The sequence below is a fragment of the Vombatus ursinus genome, unplaced genomic scaffold (assembly GCF_900497805.2).
Source record: "Vombatus ursinus unplaced genomic scaffold, bare-nosed wombat genome assembly UNPS02014932.1, whole genome shotgun sequence".
In the NCBI taxonomy this organism is placed as follows: domain Eukaryota; kingdom Metazoa; phylum Chordata; class Mammalia; order Diprotodontia; family Vombatidae; genus Vombatus; species Vombatus ursinus.
In genome coordinates this window covers 5,381,530-5,403,934 of record NW_020954710.1, presented here as the reverse complement: position 1 = coordinate 5,403,934, position 22,405 = coordinate 5,381,530, and the positions used below count along the sequence as shown (strand labels likewise).

General features: G+C 44.9%; 2 protein-coding genes across 2 annotated transcripts in view; both read right to left on the bottom strand.

The window, feature by feature from the left end:
* The window catches only part of EXOSC10 (exosome component 10), a 42,292-nt gene extending 39,528 nt beyond the window's left edge, over positions 1-2,764 (bottom strand). The window contains exon 1 of the mRNA XM_027843970.1: positions 2,641-2,764. Within this exon, the coding sequence (XP_027699771.1) occupies positions 2,641-2,760 (120 nt within the window). The 5' untranslated portion in view covers positions 2,761-2,764. The remainder of the gene's footprint in view (positions 1-2,640) is intronic.
* Positions 2,765-12,533: 9,769 nt separating this feature from the next.
* The window catches only part of MTOR (mechanistic target of rapamycin kinase), a 117,913-nt gene continuing 108,041 nt past the window's right edge, over positions 12,534-22,405 (bottom strand). Inside the window, exons 54-58 of the mRNA XM_027843822.1 lie at positions 22,194-22,259; positions 15,648-15,728; positions 15,328-15,408; positions 14,011-14,116; positions 12,534-13,334 (exon numbers count right to left, since the gene is read on the bottom strand). Of these exons, the coding sequence (XP_027699623.1) occupies positions 13,319-13,334; positions 14,011-14,116; positions 15,328-15,408; positions 15,648-15,728; positions 22,194-22,259 (350 nt within the window). The 3' untranslated portion in view covers positions 12,534-13,318. The remainder of the gene's footprint in view (positions 13,335-14,010; positions 14,117-15,327; positions 15,409-15,647; positions 15,729-22,193; positions 22,260-22,405) is intronic.

Genomic DNA, 22,405 nt, shown 5'->3' with positions numbered 1-22,405 from the left:
TTGTGGCTAAACTTCTAAAAAAGTCTGTCTTAACAGGTGCCTCCATTTTCTCCCCTCTCACTCACTTAAACCCTTATGATCTGGATTCCAACCTTATCATTCCACCTACAACTACTCCCTCCAAAGTTATTGATGATTTCTTAGTTGCCCAATCCAATGGCCTTCTCTCAATCTTCATTCTCCTTGACCTCTCTGCAGCCTCTGACGCTGCTGATCACTCTTCTCTCTGGACTTTCTGGACACTGCTCTCTCCTAGTTCTCTTCCTACTTATCTGATAGCTACTTCTGTCTCCTTTGCTAGATCCTCCCCCAAAACGTGCTCTCTATTAACAGGTATCCCTCAGGTTCTGTCTTGGACCCTTTTCTCTTCTCCCTCTATACTAATTCACTTGGTGATCTCATCAACTCCCATGGATTTAATTACCATCTTTATGCTGATGATTCCTGCCTCAGCCTCTCAGTTGACCTCCAATCTTGAATCTGGAATCTCCAACTACCTTTCAGACATCTTGAACTGAATGTACAGGAGACATCTTAAATTCAACATGTCCAAAAGGAACTCATTACCTTTTCCCTTAACCTCTCCCCACTCCACTTTCCCCATGCCCCATTCAATCAATGCCAGTGACTCCCTAACACCTCTATGATGAAAATACAAAATCTTTTGTTTGGCATTCAAATCCTTGCATACCCTTCATAACCTTGAACTCTCCTACCCTTTGCAATCTTCTTACACCTTACTCTTCCGTACATACTCTTCAATTCAGTGACACTAGCCTCTGGGCTGTTCCTTGAGCATGACACACCATCTCCCAACTCCAAGCATCTTCCCTGTTCCCCATGCCTGGAACTCTCTCCCTCTTCATCTATAGATTTCAAAAGTGTCTTAATTCTACAGATATATTTATAGTAGTTAGTAAACACTAACGTTTGGAATTCTATAACTTATATGACAGGCCAAATTATGTGTCCTGGTTTCCTTCAAGTTCCATTGAAAAATCCCAACTCCTTCAAGGAGCCTTTCTTTCTTCATCATCCCCCTTAATTCTAGTGTCTTCCTTCTCTTGATTCCCTTCAACTTATCCTTCAATATCTTGTTTGCAGGTAGTTGTTTTCATGTTGTCTCCAAGAGTTTGTGAGCTACTTGAGAGCAAAAACTATCTTCTGCCTTTCTTTGTATTCCTAACACTTAGCACAGTGCCTGTGACATAGCAGGCAGTTCAGTTTATTAGATGAGGAAACTATAAAAAAGCTTACTGTGTGCTAGGTAGGTGCTAAGTATTAGGAATACAAAGAGAAATTTAACAGTCCTTCCCTTCAATTGATCAAGAAGTATTTATTTAGTACTTATTAGATAGCAAGCATTCTGCAAAGGCCAGATGGGGCACAGGTTCCCCACCCCTGGACTAGGGGTTCAAAGAGAAGCAAAACAGCTCCCTGCCCTTGAGAAGCTTACAGGCCAGTGAGGAAGGAAACAAGACGGGCATATACAAGTATATTTTAAAAAATATGCAAAATGAATACAATGTTGTTTTGGGAAGGAATGCACTAGGAGCTGGGGAGATGAGGAAAAGCTTCATGCAGGAGGCAAACCAGGGATTCTAAGAGTTGGAGGGGAAGGAGAAAAGCATTCGGGGCATGGAGGACAGGCAAGGCAGAGGCAGGGAGGCAGGAAGGCAGGAGATGGAGTACCCAAGCTTGAAGCAGCAGGTAGAACAGAATCACAGATCACAAAGAGCATGGAGGAAGTAAAACGTTAAGAAGACAGGAAGGGTAGGTCTGTACCAGGCTATGAATGAAGGGCTACAGCAGACAGACTGTTGCTTTTGGAATCAGAGATCCTGGGTTTGGTGATTATTACTAGTGTGACCTTAGGCAAGTGACTTAATCCTCCCTAGCCTCAGTTTCCCCATCTATAAAATATGAGGGCTAGACCAGATGACCTCTAAGGTCTCTTTCAGGCCTAGATCTGGGCTCCTATAAAGACACTGGAGTTTCTCACTTTAGACAGAAGGAATTAATAGAAGTGACAGATGAAGGGAGGGAGAGGGATGGACAGAGTAGGTACAGACATGGAAATGGACAGAGGAGGGGAGATGGATAGAGAGGACGCACAGACAGTGGGTGATGGCCTGAGGGGGGACAGGGGAATGGATAGAGGAGATGCGGGGCATGGACAAAAGGACATGGGCAGAGGGGGAGGAGGAGGAAAAGAGGGGGATGGGCAGAGGATGGATAGAAGGAAAGAAAGATGGATGGATGGGGGTGGACAGAGGAGAAGGATGGACAGAGGAACATGGGCAGAGGGGGGGAGGAGGGAAAGAGGGGGATGGAGAGAGGAGGAAGAGGACGGATAGGAGGGAAGAAGGATGGATGGATGGGGGCTGGACAGAAGGGGAGGATGGACAGAGGAACATGGGCAGAGGGGGACAGAGGGGGACGGGGGAATCCCAGCAACTGTCTCCATAAAGAGGGGGCGGATTCGCGGACCGGGGCGTGTCTCTCTCTTCAGGCGGCGCCGAGGGCAGGCAGGCCCGGCGCACCCCAGGGGGGCGGGGGGGGGGGCTCGGCCCTCCAGGGAGGGGAGGCCCAGGGCAGAGGGCAGGGGCCCTCGGGCTCTCAGGGTCGCGGATCGCTCACCTTCACGAAGCTGTCCGCGTCCTTGAACCCCGGCAGCACCATCATTCCGCCCGGCTCGGCAGCCGCCGCCGCCGCCGCCTGAGGCCCGGGTCTCACGGCTCGAAGGCTGGGAGCCGCCATCTTCCTGCCCCCCCAACCCCAGAGATATCGCGAGAGGACAGCGGCGGGGTAGGGAGTGCTCCTGTGGACGCATGCGCAGAGAAGCTCCTGCAGCTCCCCCGGTTGCCTGTTAGCGACGTGGCTTTGTGAGACGCAGAGAAGCTTAGGGTCAGGCTTCAGTAATGCGGTCCAACCCCTGCGTTTTACAGAGGAGGAAACTGAGGCCGGAAATGTAACATCGAGTACTAAATGGAAAGATAGTCATCTAGTCCAACCTCCCCCCCCCCGTTTTACAGAGGAAGAAACTGAGGCCCGGAGACGTAGAGGATCGAGGATTTACAGGCAGCCACGTGGCTCCGCCGAGCCGAGTTCAGATCGGGCCTCAAACGCCTCACCTCTTTCTGACTCAGTTTCCTTAGCTGTAAAATTGAGGGTAATAATAGCACCTACCTCCCACAGTGATTGTGAGGATGAAATGAGAGGATATTTGTAAAGAGCTTTGCAAACTTTAAAGCACCATGTAAATGCTAGTTATTATTATTATTATTATTTTTATTATTTAGAAATAGTCATCTGGACCAACGTGCCTTATTTTTTACAGATGGGGAAGCTGGGACCCAAAGGAGGGAAATGACTTACCCAAGGTTACACAGTTAGTTCCTGGGATAATAGAATCAAACAAACAAAAAACATGTTAAACACCTACTATGTGCCAGGCACCTTGAATACAAAAAGGGACAAAAGACAGTCCCTGAACCCAGTAGCTCACAGTTTACTAGGTAAGACAACATGCAAACAAGTGTGTACAAACAAGCTGTAAAAAGAATAAATAGGAAATAACTGAGGGAAGGCACTGGAAGTCAGAGGTGTTGGGAAGGTTTCTTGTAGAAGACTCAGTTTTATTTGAGACTTGAAACCAGGGAGGTCAGAAGTCAGATCGGACTAGGGAGAGTGTTCCAGGCATGGGGGACAGCCAGAGAAAATTCCTGAAAACATCAGGATGCCAGTGTTACTGGGTCAAAGAGTATATACATTGGGGAATAAGGTGTAAGAAGGGCAGCTAGGTGGCACAGTGGATAGAGCACCAGACCTGAAGTCAAAAAGACCTGAGTTCAAATTGGGCTTCAGACAATAGATGTGTGACCCTGGGCTAGTCACTTCACCCTGTTTGCCTCAGTTTCCTCATCTGTGAAATGAGCTGGAGAAGGAAATGGCAAACCACTCCAGTATCTCTGCCAAGAAAACCCCAAATGGGGGCATGGAGAGTCAGACATGACTGGATAACAACAAAAAGGTGTAAGAAGCCTGTAAAGGTAAGAGGAGGTTAGGATTTAAAGGGCTTTGAATGCCAAACAGAGGAGTTTATATTGAATCCAGGAGGATAGTAGGGGAGCCTTCTATTGAGGAGGAGGGTGACAGGGTCAGGTGGAAATCACTTGGGCAGCTGAGGATGGATCAGAGTCCGGAGAGACTGGAGGTTGGGAGACCAATCAGAAGGCATTTGCAATAGTCCAGGCATGAGGTGATGAGGGCCTGCACCAAGGGGGCTGCTGAGTGAGTGGAAAGAAGGCAATAAGAGATGTCATGAACATAGAAATCGGAATGGCCAGCAGATTGGATATGGGAAGTGAGAGCCCGAGAACAGTTAAGGAGGACACGGAGATTGTGACATGGGGTGACCCGAAGGTTGCTGGTGTACTTGAGAGTAACAGGGAAGTTTTGAAAGTGAGGAGAGTTTGGGGGAAAGATAATGAGGACTGTTTTGGACATGTTGAATTTGAGATGCCTATGGGACAGTCAGTTCAAGAAGTCCAAAAATCGGTTGCCAGTGATCCCCTACTCAGTATACTCCATCGATTCCCTCTTACCTTCAGGATCAAATATTAAATCCTTTGTTTGGTATTCAACACCCTTAATATGCTCCCCCCTTACTTTAAAAAAAAAGTCAGTGACTAACTTTGATAGACTTAGCCCTTCTCAGCAATGCAAGGATCTAAGACAACTTCAAAAGACTCATGATGGAAAATGCTGTCCACATCCAGAGAAAGAACGATGGAGTTTAAATGCAGATCGAAGCATATTATTTGCTTTCTCTTTTTTTTGTTTCTTCTTTCTCATGGTTTCTCCCATTGGTTCTAATTCTTCTTTAGAACATGACTAATGTGAAAATAGGTTTAATATGAATGTATATGTTGAGCCTATATAAATGTGCATGCCATCTTGGGGTGGGAGGAGGGGACAGATGGGGGGAAAACTTGGAATTCAAAATCTTATGGAAGTAAATGTTGAAAACTAAAAGTAAATAAATATTTTTTTAAAAAAATTCAAATTTATCAGTTTCAAATTCTCTCTCTTGTTACAGATATGTATATTTGTATAATATGTATATGTATATTCATGCAAAACAAATATTCAAATTAGCCATGTCAAAAAAAAAGAGCAAGAAATAGAAAGAAAGAGAAAAAATGTGTTCAGTCTGTATTCTGAGTGCATCAGCTCTCTTTCTAGAGGAGGGTATCATGCTTGATCATAAGTCCTTTGGAATTGTGGTGGGTCATTGTTTTGATCAGTTACTAAGTCTTTCACAGTTGATTATATTGATGTTAGTGTATAACTTGTTCTCCTGGTTCTGCTCACTTCATTTTGCATCAGTTCAAGTCTTCCCAGATTTCTCTGAAACCATCATCTTCATTATTTCTTTTATTTATTTATTTTTGGGTGAGGTAATGGGGTTAAGTGACTTGCCAGGGTCACACAGCTAGTAAGTGTCAAGTGTCTGCCGTCAGATTTGAACTCAGGTCCTCCTGCCTCCAAGGAGCTCTGAGCTCTATCCACTGTGCCACCTAGCAGCCCCTCCTTCATTATTTTTTATAGCTCAGTAGTACTCCATCACAATCATATACTACAACTTGTTCAAGCCATTCCCCAATTGTTGGGCATCCCCTCAGTTTCCAGTTCTTTGTCACCACAAAAAAAAAAAAAAAAAAAAGAGATGCCATAAATATTTTTGTACATATGGGTCTTTTCCCTCTATCTTTGATCTCTTTGGGGGTATAGACCTACTAAGGGTCAAACTTTCTAATCTTACACTTTAAACCACACTGGTTACTCAGTGATGCAGTGATGATTGCCTCCTTGCTGTTCTTTGGACAAGATACTCCGTCTCCTCACTCCAGGCATTTCTCTGGCTGTTCCCCATGCCTTGAAAACCCTCCTTTCTCATTGCCACCTCCTGGCTTCCCTGGCTTCCTTTCAAGTCCCAGCTAAAATTCAGCCTTCTACAGGAAGCCTTTTCCAATTCCTCTTGAATCTGTGCCTTCCCTCTGTTGATGATTTCCAACTTATTTTGCATATAGCTTGCTTGTTTGCAAGCTGTCACCCCTCTTAAAGAGAATCTTTTACCTTTTCTTTGTATCACTCATGCTTAGCACAGTGCCTGGCACGTGGTGGGTGCTAAATAAATGTTTATTGGCTGACTGACCAACTGGTGAGAGACTGTAGCTCTGAAGAGAGGTTTAGATGGTATAAATAGATCAGAGGTTCATGTGCTTAGAGAAGATAATTAAATCCGTGGGAGTGATGAGACCACTAAGTGATGTAAGATAGAGGGAGAGGAGAACAGGGCCCAGGATAAAGCCTTGGGGTCATCCATGGTTGGCGGGGTGGGGGGGGGTGGTGGTGGTGGTGACCTGGATTAAGAGCCAGCAAAGGTGGTCAGACAGTTTGGATGAGAATCAGAAGAGAATACTGTGAAGACGTCCAAGACAGTCGAGTGGATCCATTTTGGGTAGAGTGGATCCAGAATTTTGTAATGGATCCAGTTAGCACTGTTTTCTGATTGGAGGCAAGATGACGGATGTGATCATTTCTTTGTAATGGAAATGGAGTGGAGGGAACTGGGGAGTCTGGGCATTGGAGGGAGTATCAGTGTGTATGTTGAAGTCCTCTGCAAGTGGTGGTATTGTGTTCTACAGCATTGGTGTCAGATTCAAATAGAAACAGGGGCCGCTAAATAGTATAAAAGGATCCCTGTGGGCTGCATATTGATTTAGAAGACCATATATTAATATCATCTATGTTTTGTTGTATTTTTTTATTTAAAAAATAGTTCCCATTTAAATTTTAATCTGGTTTGGGTGTACTTGGGAGTGCAGCCTCAGAAGTGATGGGGGAGACCTAAGACCTGGTGTTGGGGGAGGCCTGGGTTTAAATCTAGCTTTGGTCACTTACTAGTTGTGGAGCCATAGGCTCTGTGTTTGACATCTCTGCCCCAAAGCAGGCAGGAACAGGTAGAGGTGTGGTCCTGGAGAGTCCAGTTAGGAGGCAGGAGGTAGGAGAGGTGGACCTCTGGAGCATTGCTGAAGGCCCCGGATCACAGAGGTGCGATATGGGTTCTTTGTGAATGGAGATAATTCATCCCTCATGCCACTAGATCATGAAATCAAGCTGGGTGTGGTGGTGCAGGCCTGTAGTTTCTGCTGCTGGGAAGGCTAGGGTTGACGGATGGATGGATTTGGGGAGTTCTAAGCTGTAGTTGAGTTGTAGTTGAGATGATGTCCCCACAGGATCCCTCTGAGGTGAGCGCCTGGGAGCAGAGGGCCACCAGGCTACCTAAGGATGGTTAGATGGGCCTGGGTCAGAAAAAATAGAGCAGGGTTAGCTTCCACAGCTATCAGTAGTGGGATGAATCCCATAAGAGGCTAGTCTAGGTGAGAGAGGGGCACCCAGTCTTCAAAATCCAAAAACAAAGAGAGGAACAAGATGTGTGCTGTCTTATGCAATTACTCCTTTTCATTCTTTGTGGGCTGTGCCCTATAGGTTTCATGATGCCCTGGGAGTAAAAAGAATATGGGTCACACTTCTCTCTACTCCTTTGTAAAGTTGGGCAGGTTTACCAGTGTAGAACACTGCATAGGCTGTCAGATTTTTTTCAAAGTATTGATCAGTTTTGCTGATTTTTTTTTTCTCTTAAAATTTTTTTGTTTGGCTTCATTTTTCAAATATGTAGAGAACTAAGTCAAATTAATAAGAATAGGAATAAGAATCCCCAATTGACTAAATGGTCAAAGGATATGAACAAAGAAATCAAAGCTATCCATAGTCATGTGAAAAAATACTTAAATCACTATTGAGAGAAATGCAAATTAAAACAGCTCTGAGATACCACCTCACAGGAATCAAATTGATTTACAATACCAGTGCTGCTTCAGAAAGGAAACTGAATCGCTTCCATTTGAATTATTTTAGGAGGATTCTGAAGGTCACCTGGCAGGACAAGGTCCTCTCTGGAGCCCAGCTGCCAAGTGTTCACACTCTACTGCAGAGAGCACAATTCTGGTGGCCATATTGTTCCAATGCCAAACATTCGTTTGCCTAAAAGACGTTTTAATGCAGAACTCACATAAGGCAGGTGCTCGCATGGCAGTCAGAAGAAGTGATATAAGGACACTCTCAAGATCTCTCTGAAAAACTTTGGAATCAATTGTGAGACATGGGAAACATTGGCACAGGACCACATTAAGAAAGGCACTGCACTATAAGCAAAGAAAAATTGTAGTAGCTCAAAAGAAATGTGAGATGTGCAAATTTAGAGACATCTCCACTCCAAATGGTCATGTGGACTACTTATGCCTGACCTGTGTTGGAGCCTTCCAAGTTCATATTGATTTGATCAGCCATAGTCGGACACACTGTACCGTGACTCCAACGTAGTAATGTCATCAAGAATGAAGGACAACGAATCAACTATCAGTTTGGCTAATATGACAGAAAAAGAAAATGACAAATGTTGGAAGGGATGTGGAAAAATCGGGACATGCATTGTTGGTGGAGTTGTGAACTGATCCAGCCATTCTGGAGAGCAATTTGGGACTATGGCCAAAGGGCTATAAAACTCTATATACTCTTTGACCTAGCAATACCACTACTCAGTCTGTTTTCCAAAGAGATCATAGAAAAAGGAAAAGTACAAAAATATTTAGAGTAGCTTTTTTTGTGGTGACAAAGAATTGGAAATTGAGGGGATGCCCATCAATTGGGGAATGACTGAACAAGTTGTAGTATATGAATGTAATGGAATACTATTGTGCTAGAAGAAATGACGAGCAGGATGGTTTCAGAAAAAACTGGAAAGACTTACACAAACTGGTGCAAAGTGAAGTGAGTAGAACCAGGAGAACATTGTAAACAGTAACAGCAATATCGTACAACGACCAACTGTGAATGACTTAACTATTCTGAGCAATGCAATGATCCAAGACAATTCCAAAAGACTCACGATGAAAAGTGCTATCTGCCTCCAGAAAAAGAACTGATGGAGCTAAATGCAGATTGAAGTATACTTTTTTACTTTCTTTTAATTTTTTTTGGTCTGTTTTCTTTGCTAACATGGTTAATATGGAAATGTTTTGCATGACTTCACATGTATAATCTATATCAAATTATTTGCCCTTTCAGGGAGGGGGCAGGGAAAGGAGGGAGAGAATTTGGAATTCAAAATTTTTAAATTTAAAAAATTTTTTACATGTAATTGAGAAATATTTAATGAAATAAACTATATTGGGAATTATTTTTGTTGTTTTATGGGGGAGTTCCCTAGGAGGTAGAAGAGGGGAAAGAAATTTTAGCAGTGTAAAAACCAAAGCCACCAATAAAAAATTATTTTTAAGTAAACAGGTCATTTTAAGCAACTTGACCATATATCCTTTGGAATGGAGGGGACATAGTAGGTGCTTAATAAATATTTATTGCATTGGATTATTGAATTGGATCCATTCCCTTGCCTCCATGAAGCCACCAGGATTAGTCATCCTGTACTTATAGGTTTTCAAGTTTTCCTAGCTTTCTGTGGTCACTCATTTTCCAGCTCTGTCCAAAGGTTCTTCCTTAAATCTGACCTACGGAGCAGTTAGGTGGCTAAGTGGATAGAGTTCCAGCCTTGGAGTCAGGAGGACCTGAGTTCAAATGTGACCTCAGAAACTTGACACTTACTAGCCGTGTGACCCTGGGCAAGTCACTTAACCCTGATTGCCTCACCAAAAAGAAAAAAAAAAAATCTGACCTAAAACCTGTGTAGGTCCCTGGGAGAGCAAAACTTCTAAATCTCTCACATACTAAAGGAAGGGCTCCACAATGTTAAGTCACATATATATTTTGTAGAGTGATCCTTCCCCTGTCTTTCCCCCCAGCTTTTTCTCTTTTGCTTCCTTCATTTTAGTTGTGTTTTCCCTTCTTTTTCCAAATTCCCCTTACCTGGTTGATTAGCTTCAAGGCATTTTAACATAAAGCAGCTGCCTAAAGTCATTTTATATTGCACTCTGAGGGGGACATTTGAAAAATTAGGACATATACTGGGGGCACAGCTAGGTGGTACAGTGGATAGAGCACTGGCCCTGAAGTCAGGAGGACCTGAGTTCAAATCCTGACCTCAGACCAAACACTTGACACTTACTAGCTATGTGACCCTGGGCAAGTCACTTAACCCCAATTGCCTAAAAAAAAAAAGACATGTACTGGAGGTGCAATGGGGATGATGAGTTTGGAGGCAAGGTCAGGGAATGGCCACTCTGTTTGAGGACCCCTGGGGCCTGGTAGAAATACTGGATGGTCCTGGAGATCTCAGACCCCCACCAGAAATCAGCAAGAGTTAAAATAAGGGTCTGCAATGTTCGGTGAGGGGCCTAGGGTGGCACTCCCCCCCCCAACAGCCCCTAGGAAATGACTGTTCTGGATCAATCATCCTGCCCCAGGCACCAGAAGGGGACAGCTTGTTCCAGGTTGTCTGGCCAGTGAAAAGGCCCTCTTTAAAAGTGGACCAGGAAAATCCCTAAAGAAAGGCATTCAGGGGAACCCCAGCCACCAGGGGTGGGAAGTCTGGATAGCAGACCTTCCTAGGAGAGGCGGAGTCCCTTAGGGGTCTTAAATGATGAACCACTTTCCCTTTTAACTCCATTCAGTAAATACATGCTAATCTATAATGAGAATATATAATTCTTTTCCATCACCCCAAGTTCGGGGAAGGAGATCAGATTCTCAAATGGGATGGGAGGGTTGGGCTGAGCCATTTCTGATCAATTGCAAATTATTGCTTGGAATGTATTCATGCCCTGAGGTTACAATAGATGGAACTCGGGGCAGAGGCATTAAAAGGAAAACTGAGAGCTGAGGATCCCAGGCAAATCCCAATCAAATGTATGTTAAGAAGGGACTGAAAGGGATAGGGTTTGGAGCACCATCTGGTGGCATACACAGAGATGGCACCTTGAGTAGCTAGCTTGCCTCCATCACCTGGGAGCCCCATAAAGTCCCCTGTGCTGTGCCCCTCTTCCCTTTCCTCAACTCTAGCTATTGGTGTCAAACTCAGATAGAAAGGGGGGGGGGGCTGTGGAACTGTATTTAAAGACCTTGTGGGCTTCATATTGACTTAGACAACCATGTATTATCTGTGTTTTCTTGTATTTTTATTTATTTTGTTGAATTTCCATTTTCACCTAGTTCTGGCTGTCCTCAGGAACCGGTGGGTGGAGGTCCCTACTCTACATTATCCTTTATTCTCCCTCTTGCCCCTTTATAAGAGAGAGTCGGCTGTTCTCCACCATTGTCAGTCCTTATACTTTTGCCCTTAATCCTGTCTTGTGTGTGTATGTGTGTGTGTGTGTGTGTGTGTGTGTGACTGTACATGTGCGTGCTCTTAGACCACTCTTCCATCTTCCATCTTGACCTGCTCCTTTGCTGATTGCAAACAAACATGTTTGGGGCCTCCCCATTGTTGGGAAATTTTCATCTGACCCTGCTATCTTCCCGGGCTATTATCTCTTTCAATTCTTTCTTTCACAACTAACTCCTAGAAAATGGTATCCACAGGAAGGCCCGACCTGTCACCCCTCTGCTGGTGGCTCTGTTCGGTTGTCCAGATCCTCCCCAGCCATGCTGCATGAGAACACCTGGAGCTCGGGTGACTGTTGGCCTTGGAAGCTTGAGGGATTCCTTACCCAAGGAAGCCTATGGGTTGAGGCCTGGTGGTGGAAGGGAGAGGGCCTTGGAGCCTAGAATGCTGACCCCCCCACTCCTCGCCCCCCAGGGCAGCCCTGGAAGTCATTAATCTTCCCATTATAGCAGCAAACAGTGCTAGGAAGTTTCACTGCACTTACCAGTGAGTTCTGATCCTCTGATTGTGCCATTTGGCATTAAATAGCTTGGAAACCGCATCAGACACTTGGTTACAATGGCAGCCAGCTTAGGCCCAGATCAAGGGGCTAGGTTGAGGGACCTGCCCGAGACCTTCAGAGCACTAGAGCTTGGGCTGGGGGTGCCCACAGAAGGCACTTTGGCTATGGCGCTGGCCCCAGCTCCAGTGTGGCCAGGTTTGTCCTGCCCATAAACTCAGTTTCCTGGACAGCTCTGGTTGGCCAAACTCCTGGCCTGGCTCCGGTTGCCATCGGGTGGCTTTAGGCTTGTCCTGCCTTAGCCAGGGTTTGTCTCTGAGGCCTGGTCTCCACCTCAGGCTGCCCTTTTCTCAGTGCTCAACCCATCTGACTGCTCTGAAGCTTCTGATACCATTGGCCACTTCTATTTCAGCAGGAATCTGCCCTCTGGAGGGCACCGAGGCTCACAACCTTGGAATCACCAAGTCTTCCACCTCCCTCCCCCAACACCCCACCTGTCATCCAGTCTTGACTTCCTCCATCTCTTGCAACCATCCCCTTCCCTCCACACCCTCTCCCCTTGTATTTTGGCCGCCTCTCTCCATGTTCCCTCTGTTCCATTATGATCAGAAATAAGAAGCTACTCAAAGGTCTTTTATAGCATTTTGGTGTTTATTGGCACAGAAGTTTTTGTTCAGATACATCATGGCCTCTAGACATGGCTATACTTTATGCTTTGTGCCCTTCCTCTCATATTGACTCATAATTCCCTCCTTGCCTCAGACCTTTCCTCCCTCTGACACCCATCACCATGCCACAGCAATGCCACCTTCTTCTTCACAACGCCTCTGCTCTGACCGCGGACCGCGCAGGTCTCACTGGCAGCTCCCGATCCTGCTCTGTGACTGAGCCGGGGGGGGCAGGGGAGCTCTCCCCCTGGCCTTGAGGGCGGTGACTGACAGCGCAGCGTCCCTGGGCTGGGCCAGGGAGGAGGCACTGGCAGGCTCTTTCTTGGTCCATAGGCCCTCCCTGTAACTGACTGCGCCCAGTGGCCGAGTCTGCCAGGATTGGGCCCACAGGGCTGTTCTTTCACTGGAAAACGTTATGATGAGTTTCTTGGTGAGTTAAGTCAAGACCCGTATTTCTGAAGTTATGGACCGTGGGGCCCCAAAGACCAAGTGCTTTGTTTAGGTGCTGGCGTGTTCCTCTTCACGGTCCTGGGAACCATGTCAAGTCTGGTGTTTCTGACAAAGTCTGTTCTTCAACAGCAGCTCCACAGCCGGCTCAAGCCAACCTTTAATGTACAGCAGTCCTCTTCATTTACATTGCAAACTATCTGACAAGGCTCTCTGGCCAGTGTTGTTTTGTTTTGTGGAAGTGTACATTGGAGGACGAAAGCCTCCACGGGAGAATCTTGGGCATCCTGGGGCCTCCAGCTACCAGAAAGGACACCTGAGAAGACAAAGACCAGCCTTTAATAATGCAGGCTTTTTCAAAATTTAAAGGGAAGAAACTGAAATAAGAAAGATCAAGGTCTGGCAGTCCCTGGGGCACTCCCTGCATTCCCCCATAACTAATAGTGTGGGACATGCCCATCAGCACCAGTCAAGGACTCAGGCCTCCTCTGCATCCCAGAAGAACACTGAACTGTTAGCCCCTTCCTCAATTTCTCGCCTGGAAGCATGCCTGGGGCGATTACCCAGGCACGGTCCTTGAGGTCACAATTACAGATCATAGGCTGCACTTTTCCAGTCTCCCCTCCTGTCATTTCTCTGCTCTCCTCTTCCACCCCTTCTGTCTCCAGTGGATGGTAAAAGGACAACCAATTCCTTCAAACCATTTTTCCCTTTCCTATTTTAACTGTAGGGTTTGCTTTCTCAATTGGCGTTTGTTAGTATTCTGCTTTGTCTATGTGAGCTGAGAAAGTCTAAGTCTGTTGCAATTATGGGGCTTCAAAAAAAGTGAGGATTCAAGGCCCCTGGTGCCTAGATGAATGGGACGGTGTGCACTGACTTTCCCCCGCATTTTTATACCATCCCCAACACTCCCTGGTGCTCTCGTGGGGGGTCGGCACCATCCCCACCCGCCTCCATGCTGCCTCTCCTCCAAGCGGCTCGGGCAGGCTTACCAGCCGATGTAGCACTGGCAGAGGTTCTCATGGGACGTGGCCTGCTTAATCAGTAGCTCGACTTGGGTAGGAACATCCAAAGTTTCGTCATGAGAAAAATCTCGACCTGGGAGAGCAGGAACAAGAAAGCTTTGCTAACACTGGATTAGCAAAGCATCTTAAAGACCTTCCCGTCCCTTGTCTAGCCCTCTTATTTCCTCACCCATAGGAGATCTTTCCTGGGTGGGTGTGAAAGATGCCAGAGCTGGTTATTTTCCAGTTTCCTTGAGAGAACAGTTAGTACAGTCTCACAGCAAGGGGATAAAGCTGACTGTAGGGAGACATCCTTGGTCACCACAGAGTACTTAGTCTTGAACATCCTTAAGGCTCGTGTCATGAATGTGAATCAGTGTGGAGGATCTAGAGCCAGAGCTGATCAGAACTCACATATGATGTAGGAAGTGGCCTGAGGCACACAGAGGTTCAGTGACTTGACCACGGTCACACAACTATTAGGTGTTGGAGGTGGGATCAGATTTTGTTGCTGTTTAGTCATTTTCCAGTCATGTCTGACTCTTTGTGACCCCATTGGGGGTTTTCTTGGCAAAGATACTGGAGTTATTTGCCATTTCCTTCTCTAGCTCATTTTACAGATGAGGAAACTGAGGCAAACAGCATGGAGTGACTTGCCTAGGGTCACCCAGCCAGTAAGTATATGAGGCCAGATTTGAACTCAAGTCCTCCAGACTCCAGGCCCAGCACTCTATACTATGGCACCACCTTGCTGCCCTGGGATCGGAACCTAGGCATTTCTGACTCCAAGCCCAGCACTCTGTCCACTGAGCCATATTTATAGTATATCTTATGGTCATCTATTTTTAGATCTACCAATCTGTAGCCCAGAGATGGGCTAGCATAAGCAAGGAAGTCAAATCTTCTTCTGTTTGAGTCTCCTTGCCTTTTCTCTGTAATCTCAAACAGAATTTACATGGGTAATGAACATATAGGCTGATGGGCTAGCTGCCCTTCATGCTGGTAAAGCTCATGGAAGGAAAACATATTTAACTAAAGTAAAAGAATTTTATATGCCTTAATTAAAGCTATCTTCCTGTGACCTTGACTTGTACTACTGGTACAGGTGATCAACAAGAGAGGCCTGAAAGCCTCCATAAGTGCTGACCTCAGAGAATCAGCACCATCTAATTAATTAGCTAATTGGTAGTAAAAGCCTAGGCCCTAACAACAAGCCTGAAAATCATGCCAACCACCTACTTCAAGAAATGAAATGCATTCTACGAAGTTTATGTTCCTTCCAAGTAAACACGAACGCATACTCACCAGTGAGTTTATCTCGAACCCTGTTAATAATCTGAATAGCCTTCTTATTTAGAGCCTCTGGTTTCACCAAACCATCCCCGACTGAAAAACAAAAAGGAAAAAGAGCAGTGCTCAGAGGCCTGTCAGAAGAGAGTTTTTCATGTGGTTGCGCTGAGTCGGCTTTGTTGTTCACCTCTCTTGGCAGAAGATAGGGAGAAGCTTGAGACGTTCCTCCTCCTCCTCCCCGGGACTGGCCCCCTCTGCTGACCTCCCCAGGCAGCACACACACATGCACTCTTTCCCTTAGACCCCACAATCTAAGACACCATGGTTGGACTTACTAAAAGAATGGATGGATTCGGGCACTGTGGTCCCTGTTTTCTTATGGGCAGTCTCCCCAAGCTCCATGCTGTCCAATAATTCTATGGGAAGAGAAACAGAAAAAAAGAAAATCACGCTCTCTGGATATGGTTGTGTTATAAGGTCCTGACCAAACCCTCCTCAGCTCCAATCAGTTCAACACACATCTATTCAGTTACCTACAGTGCTGGGCTGGGCAGATAGGAAATTTGGATGAGACACGATCCCTACCTACCAGCTGTTACGTCCGCCTTAGGCATGAAAAACAGAACGTTTAGTCAAACAAAAAAGAGGCTAAGAAAGTAGCAGGAGATATACGAGGACAGAAAAACATGAATACCTTTTAGACTGTGGCTAAGAGATGTCACTGATATGACTTATTCAGAAATAGTCTTCATTCCATCAAGCAAAACGAATTTCTCAGAAAGTCTCAAGCTACACAGTGGGGACCGGAGGGATGTGGAGCCAGGAAGGCCCAGGTTCAAATCTGAATGCAGATGTTTGGCCATTTTAACATCGCTGAACCTTACCTTCTTGTCTGTAAAGTGGGGATAAGAACACCTACCTCCTGGGGGTTGCTGTGAGATGTAAAGTATTTTGCCAAACTTCAAGTGTGGCGAGAAATGAGGGCTATTGTCAGGAGCATCCCCTCTAACAGTGCTGCACAGGTCACCTACCACCTGCTTATTTCACTGACTGGGAACCCAGCTTAGAATTCAGAACACTGCATTTCTGTGAGGCAGGAGAGTTCTCAAATTGTGGAGGTCACATCCGAATGATTAAGGTCTCCAGCAGAAAAGAATGTGAATTGTGTGGAATTACCCAAGTAAGATATTATGTCTTAGAGAAGATTTTTTAAAAATTGGGAATAGGGACTAGGCCTGTGATTTCATTGGAAGAAGGAACTCCCAGGTTCCTCTTGTGAGGAACAACTAGGTGAAGCAGTATCTAGAATGCTGGGCCTGGAGTCAGGAAGACCCGAGTTCAAATCCTGCCTCAGACACTTACTAGGTGTGTGACCCTGAGCAAGTCAATAACCTCTTCATTTACATTGCAAACTATCTGACAAGGCTCTCTGGTCTTGCCTCAGCTTCCTCATCTGTAAAATGGAGATGATAATGGCACCTACCTGCCAAGGTTGCTGTGAGGATTAAAGGAGATAAAAGTTGTCAAGTGTTGAGCACAGTGCCTGGCACAGGGGAGGTACCTTGGAAATGCTTATCCCTTTCTCTGTCCCCTGGCTGCTGCCATCACCGGCACTCTGTGGGATGTCACAGTGCCAGGGCCAACCGAAGGAGGACTTCTCAGGAAGAAAATGCCCTCTGTCAATCTGCTTCAGAAAAGATACCAAGCCCCCTGGATGTGCAGGGTGCTGGGGAGCCCCCAAAGAGCTTCGAAATTAACAGGGAAAGAGGGCATGGCCACAAGGCAGAATAAGCCAGGTTCAGAGAGGTCCAGATGAGATGCTACAACAGACTGGAGGAGGTGCTTTGGTTTGGGAGAACACGGAAGGCATCAAGGAGAAGGGTGCACCTGAGCTCTGCCTTGAAGGGAGGGAGGAACTTCAATATGTGGAGATGGACACAGAAGGAGGCTGGTGTGAGGAAAAGCATGGAAAGGACAGGGCAGGAACAGGGAAAAGGAAGCGGTCTAGTTTGGGTGAAAAGAAGCTTACAGGAAAGGAAATACAAAGGTGGGCCTGAGATAAATTGTGGAGGGCCCTGAAGGTCAATCAATAAGTACATATCAGGTACCTACTGTATACTGGGCACTGTGTTCAACACTAGCAACATAAATACAAAAGCAAAAAGTCCCTGCCCTTGAGGAGCTTATATTCGGTTAGGAATGTGGGGAAAGGAGTTTATATTTTATTCATTAGGTGGGGGTGGGATGGGGGGGAGGGCCAAGGAAGACGTGTTAGTAGAGCAGAGCCTTGATCAGAGCAGGGCCCCAGGAAGGCACCATGCAGGTTTCTGTACTGTGAAGGATAACCTGGGGAGGGAACGGGATGGAGGGAGACTGGCGAGGTGATCAAAGCGAAGAGGGCATGGGTGAGACACAGAGGAGAAAGAGTCTGAGAGCCATAGCAGCTGTTCAGTGTTGGGAAGAGTCAAGCCTCTCCACGTACGCTCACCGGGAAGACGGTGACCCCATCGTGAGAGGAAGAGTACATTCTGGGGAGACGAGGTCAGCGTTAGACACATTTAGTCTGAAGGGCCAGGAATGTGTGGGCATGCTGGAGAGCCTGGCAGCAGATCCTAAGCACTGGCTGTTACTCAGGTTTATTATTATCAATCATCTTTTAGGGAACAGAGTGGGTCATGGCAGAAAATCTGAGGTTGGAATGCTCCATTATAAGCAACTTCAAGTTTTCAGTGCTGGGCACAAGAGCATTCAATAAATACTTGTTCATTCAGTCAACCAAAAGCCATTTATTAAGCACCTACTATGTTCCACAACTGCTGACTATGTGTGATGAGGGCCTCATCACCTCCAGAGGAATGTCATTTTAAATGATTCTTGGGGGAGGGGGGAGAGAGAAGAGAGCCCAGATGTAAAAGCAGGGACCTGCTTGAGATCTCCCAAATTCCCCTCCTAACAACTCAGCCTCAAAATGAATCTTGGAGTGGCAGAACCAACAAAAGGACGAATGGAAATGGGGTGAAACAATCTTCCAGCCCAAGACAACTTAGTCTGTCTCACTGGGGTGAGAGTGGAGCACAGTCCAGCGCAGGCACAGGCTGAATCCCAGCATGCCAGCAGCAGGCCTTGAGGGCAACGGATTGGCAGTCGGGGCTTCCAAAGCTCTCATCCCACGGATGGTAAGGGGATCAGACAAGCAGTAAGAAGGACATTTCTGGGGACCCCCTGCTGGCACCGGGTGCAGGACTCAGTTGAACTGCCCCTACACAGGTCCAGGTCACAGTTTCAGGGTGAGGAGGAGCATTAGCACATTAGAGCCTGTGGCTGCAGGGGAGCGGGAAGGACCCTGGTCACAGTTCCAGGGATGGAAAGAGTGCTTGTGGTTGCTCACAGACCACAGCACAAGCCAGGAGAGCAGTGACCACACCTCTCCTCAGATTATACCACATTGGAAGAACCTTACACACCCTCCAGAACTAGCTCTGAAAACAGCAACATGAAAAACCTGAAGTTTGGGACAGTGCCCCCTCCACCCTGAGAGCAGAGCCCAACTTTAACATAAAATCAAAAGTCAAGAAATAGGCTGGAAAAATGAACAACAAAAAAAAGACTAAAGATGTACAGAAATTACTGAAGAGAACTCCTTAAAAAGCAGAAATGGCCAAGGAAAAAGATGTACAAAAATTTATGAAAGAAAAGAACTCCTTAAAAATTAGAATTGGCCAAATGGAAAAGGAGGTATAAAAGCTCACTAACATAAAAATAATTCCCTAAAAATTAGAATTGGGCAAGTGGAAGCTAATGACTTTATGAGACATTAAGAAATGATTAAAAAAATCAAAACAATGAAAAAAGAGAAGAAAATGTGAAGTATCTCGTTGGAAAAACAACTGTCCTGAAAACAGACTGAAGAGAGATAATTTAAGAATTACTGGACTACCTGAAAGCCATGATAAAAGAGTCGAGACATCATATTTCAAGAAATTATCAAGGAAAACTCCCCTGATATCTTAGAGCCAGAGGGTAAAATAGAAATTGAAAGAATCCACCAATCATCTCCTGAAAGAGATCCCAAGATGAAAACGCACATGAATATTATAGCCAAATTCCAGAGTTCTCGGGTTAAGGAGAAGAAATTGTAAGCAGCCAGAAAGAAATAATTCAAAAATCATGGACCACACTCGGGATTATATAAGATTTAGTAGCTTTTATATGAATGGATCAGAGGGTTTGGAATATGATACTGTAGATGGCAAAGGAGCTAGGAATTCCAACTAAGGATCACCTACCCAGCAAAACTGAGTATAATCTTCAGGAGAAAACAATGGATATTCAATGAAATAGAGGACTTTTAAGCATTCCTGTTGAAAAGACCAGATCTGAATAGGAAATCTGACTTTCAAATACAAGACTCAAGAAAAGCATAAAAAGATAAATAGGAAAAGAGAAATCCTAAGGGATTCAATAATGTTAAACTGTTTAAATTGAGATTGTGACTCCTAAGAATTTCATCATTATTAAGGCAATTAGAAGGAGTATACACAGACAGAGGGCACAGGTGTAAGTTGACTATGATGCAATGTTATAAAAAAAAATAAAGTTAAGGGGTGAGAAAGAGGGATGCACTAGGAGAAAGGGGAAGGGAGAGATAAAATATCTCACATGGAAGAGGCACAAAAGAACTTTTACAGTGGAGGGGAAGATGGGGGCAGATGGGTTGGTGAACCTTACTCTCATCAGAATTAGCTCAAAGAAAGAATAACACACATACTCAGACAAGGTATAGAGATCTATCTTGTCCTACAGGGAAGTAGCAGGGAAAGGGGATATGAGAGGAGAGGTACTGATAGAAGGGAGAGTGGATTGGGGGAGGCAGTGGTTGGAAGCAAAACACTTCTGAGGAGGGACAGGGTGAAAGAAGAGAGAGAGAGAGAAAAGGATAAACAGGGGAAAAACAGGATGGAGGAAAACTCACAGTAATCATAATTGTGAAAAAATTTTTACAGCAAGTTTCTCTGATACAGGCCTCCTTTTTCAAATATGTAGAGAACTAAGTCAAATTTATAATACAAGTCATTCCCCAATTGATAAATGGTCAAAGGATATGAACAGGCAGTTTTCAGATGAAGAAATCAAAGGTATTTATAGTCACATGAAAAAATGCTCTAAGTCAGTATTAATTAGAGAAATACAAATTAAAACAACTCTGAGATACCACCTCACACCTATCAGATTGGCCAACGTGACAGAACAGACAGAAAAGAAAATGAAAGATGTTGGGAGGGAATATGAGCAAACTGGGATGCTACAAAACTGTTGGTGGAGTTGTGAACAGATCCAACCATTCTGGAGAATAATTTAGAACTATGCCCAAAGGGTTATCTAACTGTGCATACCCTTTGACCCAGCAATACCACTACTAGGTCTGTATCCCAAAGAGATGAAGAAAAAAAAAAAAGGAAAAGGACCTACATGTACAAAAACATTTATAGCAGCTCTTTTTGTTGTGGCAAAGAACTGAAAATTGAGGGGATATCCATCATTTGGGGAATGGCTAGGCAAACTGTGGTAAATGATTGTGATGGAATACCATTGTGCTATAAGAAATGATGAGCAGGATGGTTTCAGAAAAACCTGGAGAGATGTACATGAACTGATGCAAAGTAAAGTGAGCAGAACCAGGAGAACACTATACACAGTAACAGCAATACTGTATGATGATCAACTGTGAGTGATGTAGCTATTCTCAGCAATACAATGATCCAAGACAATTCTGAAGAACTTATGATAAAAAACGCTATCCACCTCCAGAAAAAAAAATAAACAAAAAACTGATGGAGTCTGAATGCAGATCTAAGCATACTTATTTATTTTCTTTTTGTCTGTGTTTTCTTTCAACATGACTAATGTGGAAATATGTTTTGTGTGACTACACATGTATAACCTTTATCAAATTGCTTGCTGTCTCAAGGAGTGGGATGGGAAGGGAGAGGAGAGAATTTGGAACTCAAAATTTTAAAAAACAAATGTTAAAAATTGTTTTTACATGCAATTGGAAAAAAAAAAACATTCAATAGAGGAAGGTAAAAAAAAAAATAAATGGTCCTTTCTTCCTGTGCCTGCCATAATTTCTACTTCACCAATCACTTGTTGCCCCTTCTTTTCCAGAATCAAGTCCAGCAGACACTTGCTTCTCATTTCCTCCACCTCTGTTTTAAAGTTCTAGGTTTTCAATGAGCAGAAATCCCTGTTCTCTCTCTTTCCCTCCCTCCCTCCTCTCTCTCAATCTTTCTCTTTCCTCACTACCACCACACTGAAGAAAAAAGAACTACGCACGGTTAGGCAAGGCCAAGTTCCTCACTGGCCATGCTCAAACACACAGATGTTTGATTCTGCACCTAAATGTACCACCTCTGTCAAAAGGTAGAGAGGATGTGTGCTTCAGCATCAGTCCCCCAGAATCATAGATGGTCATTGATTTGATCATAGTTTTTTGTTGTTTTTTTTTTGGTGAGGCAATTGGGGTTAAATGACTTGCCCAGAGTCACACAGCTAGTGAGTGTTACGTGTCTGAGGCCGGATTTGAATTCAGGTCCTCCTAACTCCAGGGCCGGTGCTCTATCTACTGTCCCTTGATCACAGTTCTTACAGTTTGCAGTGTGGCTTGTCTTTACAATGTTGTTATATATTTTTTGTTCTATTATTATATAACTATAAAATTATCATATTTTTAAAAAAAGGTGGTGACCTTCAGATTCTGTGTTGGCACATGACATGGAGGCGACAAGGACCTTTGCTAAGTGTGGGAAGAAAAGACTATCTGGCCCCTGCATATCCCAAGGTCAACTAGAACCCCACCCCACTCTTCCTATGGATACACCCACCTACAGACTGGCCGGCAGAGTAGGAGTCTGTCCGCGTTCGTGATCGCTTAGTGCCTTTCGTATTTGCTGGGGAAAGAAATAAAACTAACATTGAAGAGGGTTTTATGCTTTCATCTGAGATTAAGGAAAGTGGGTGGACATTCTCTTAGAATCCTGAAGCCCTGATCCTTTCTCAACCAGCAATACTCAGAAACAGACAGTTATCCCTCATT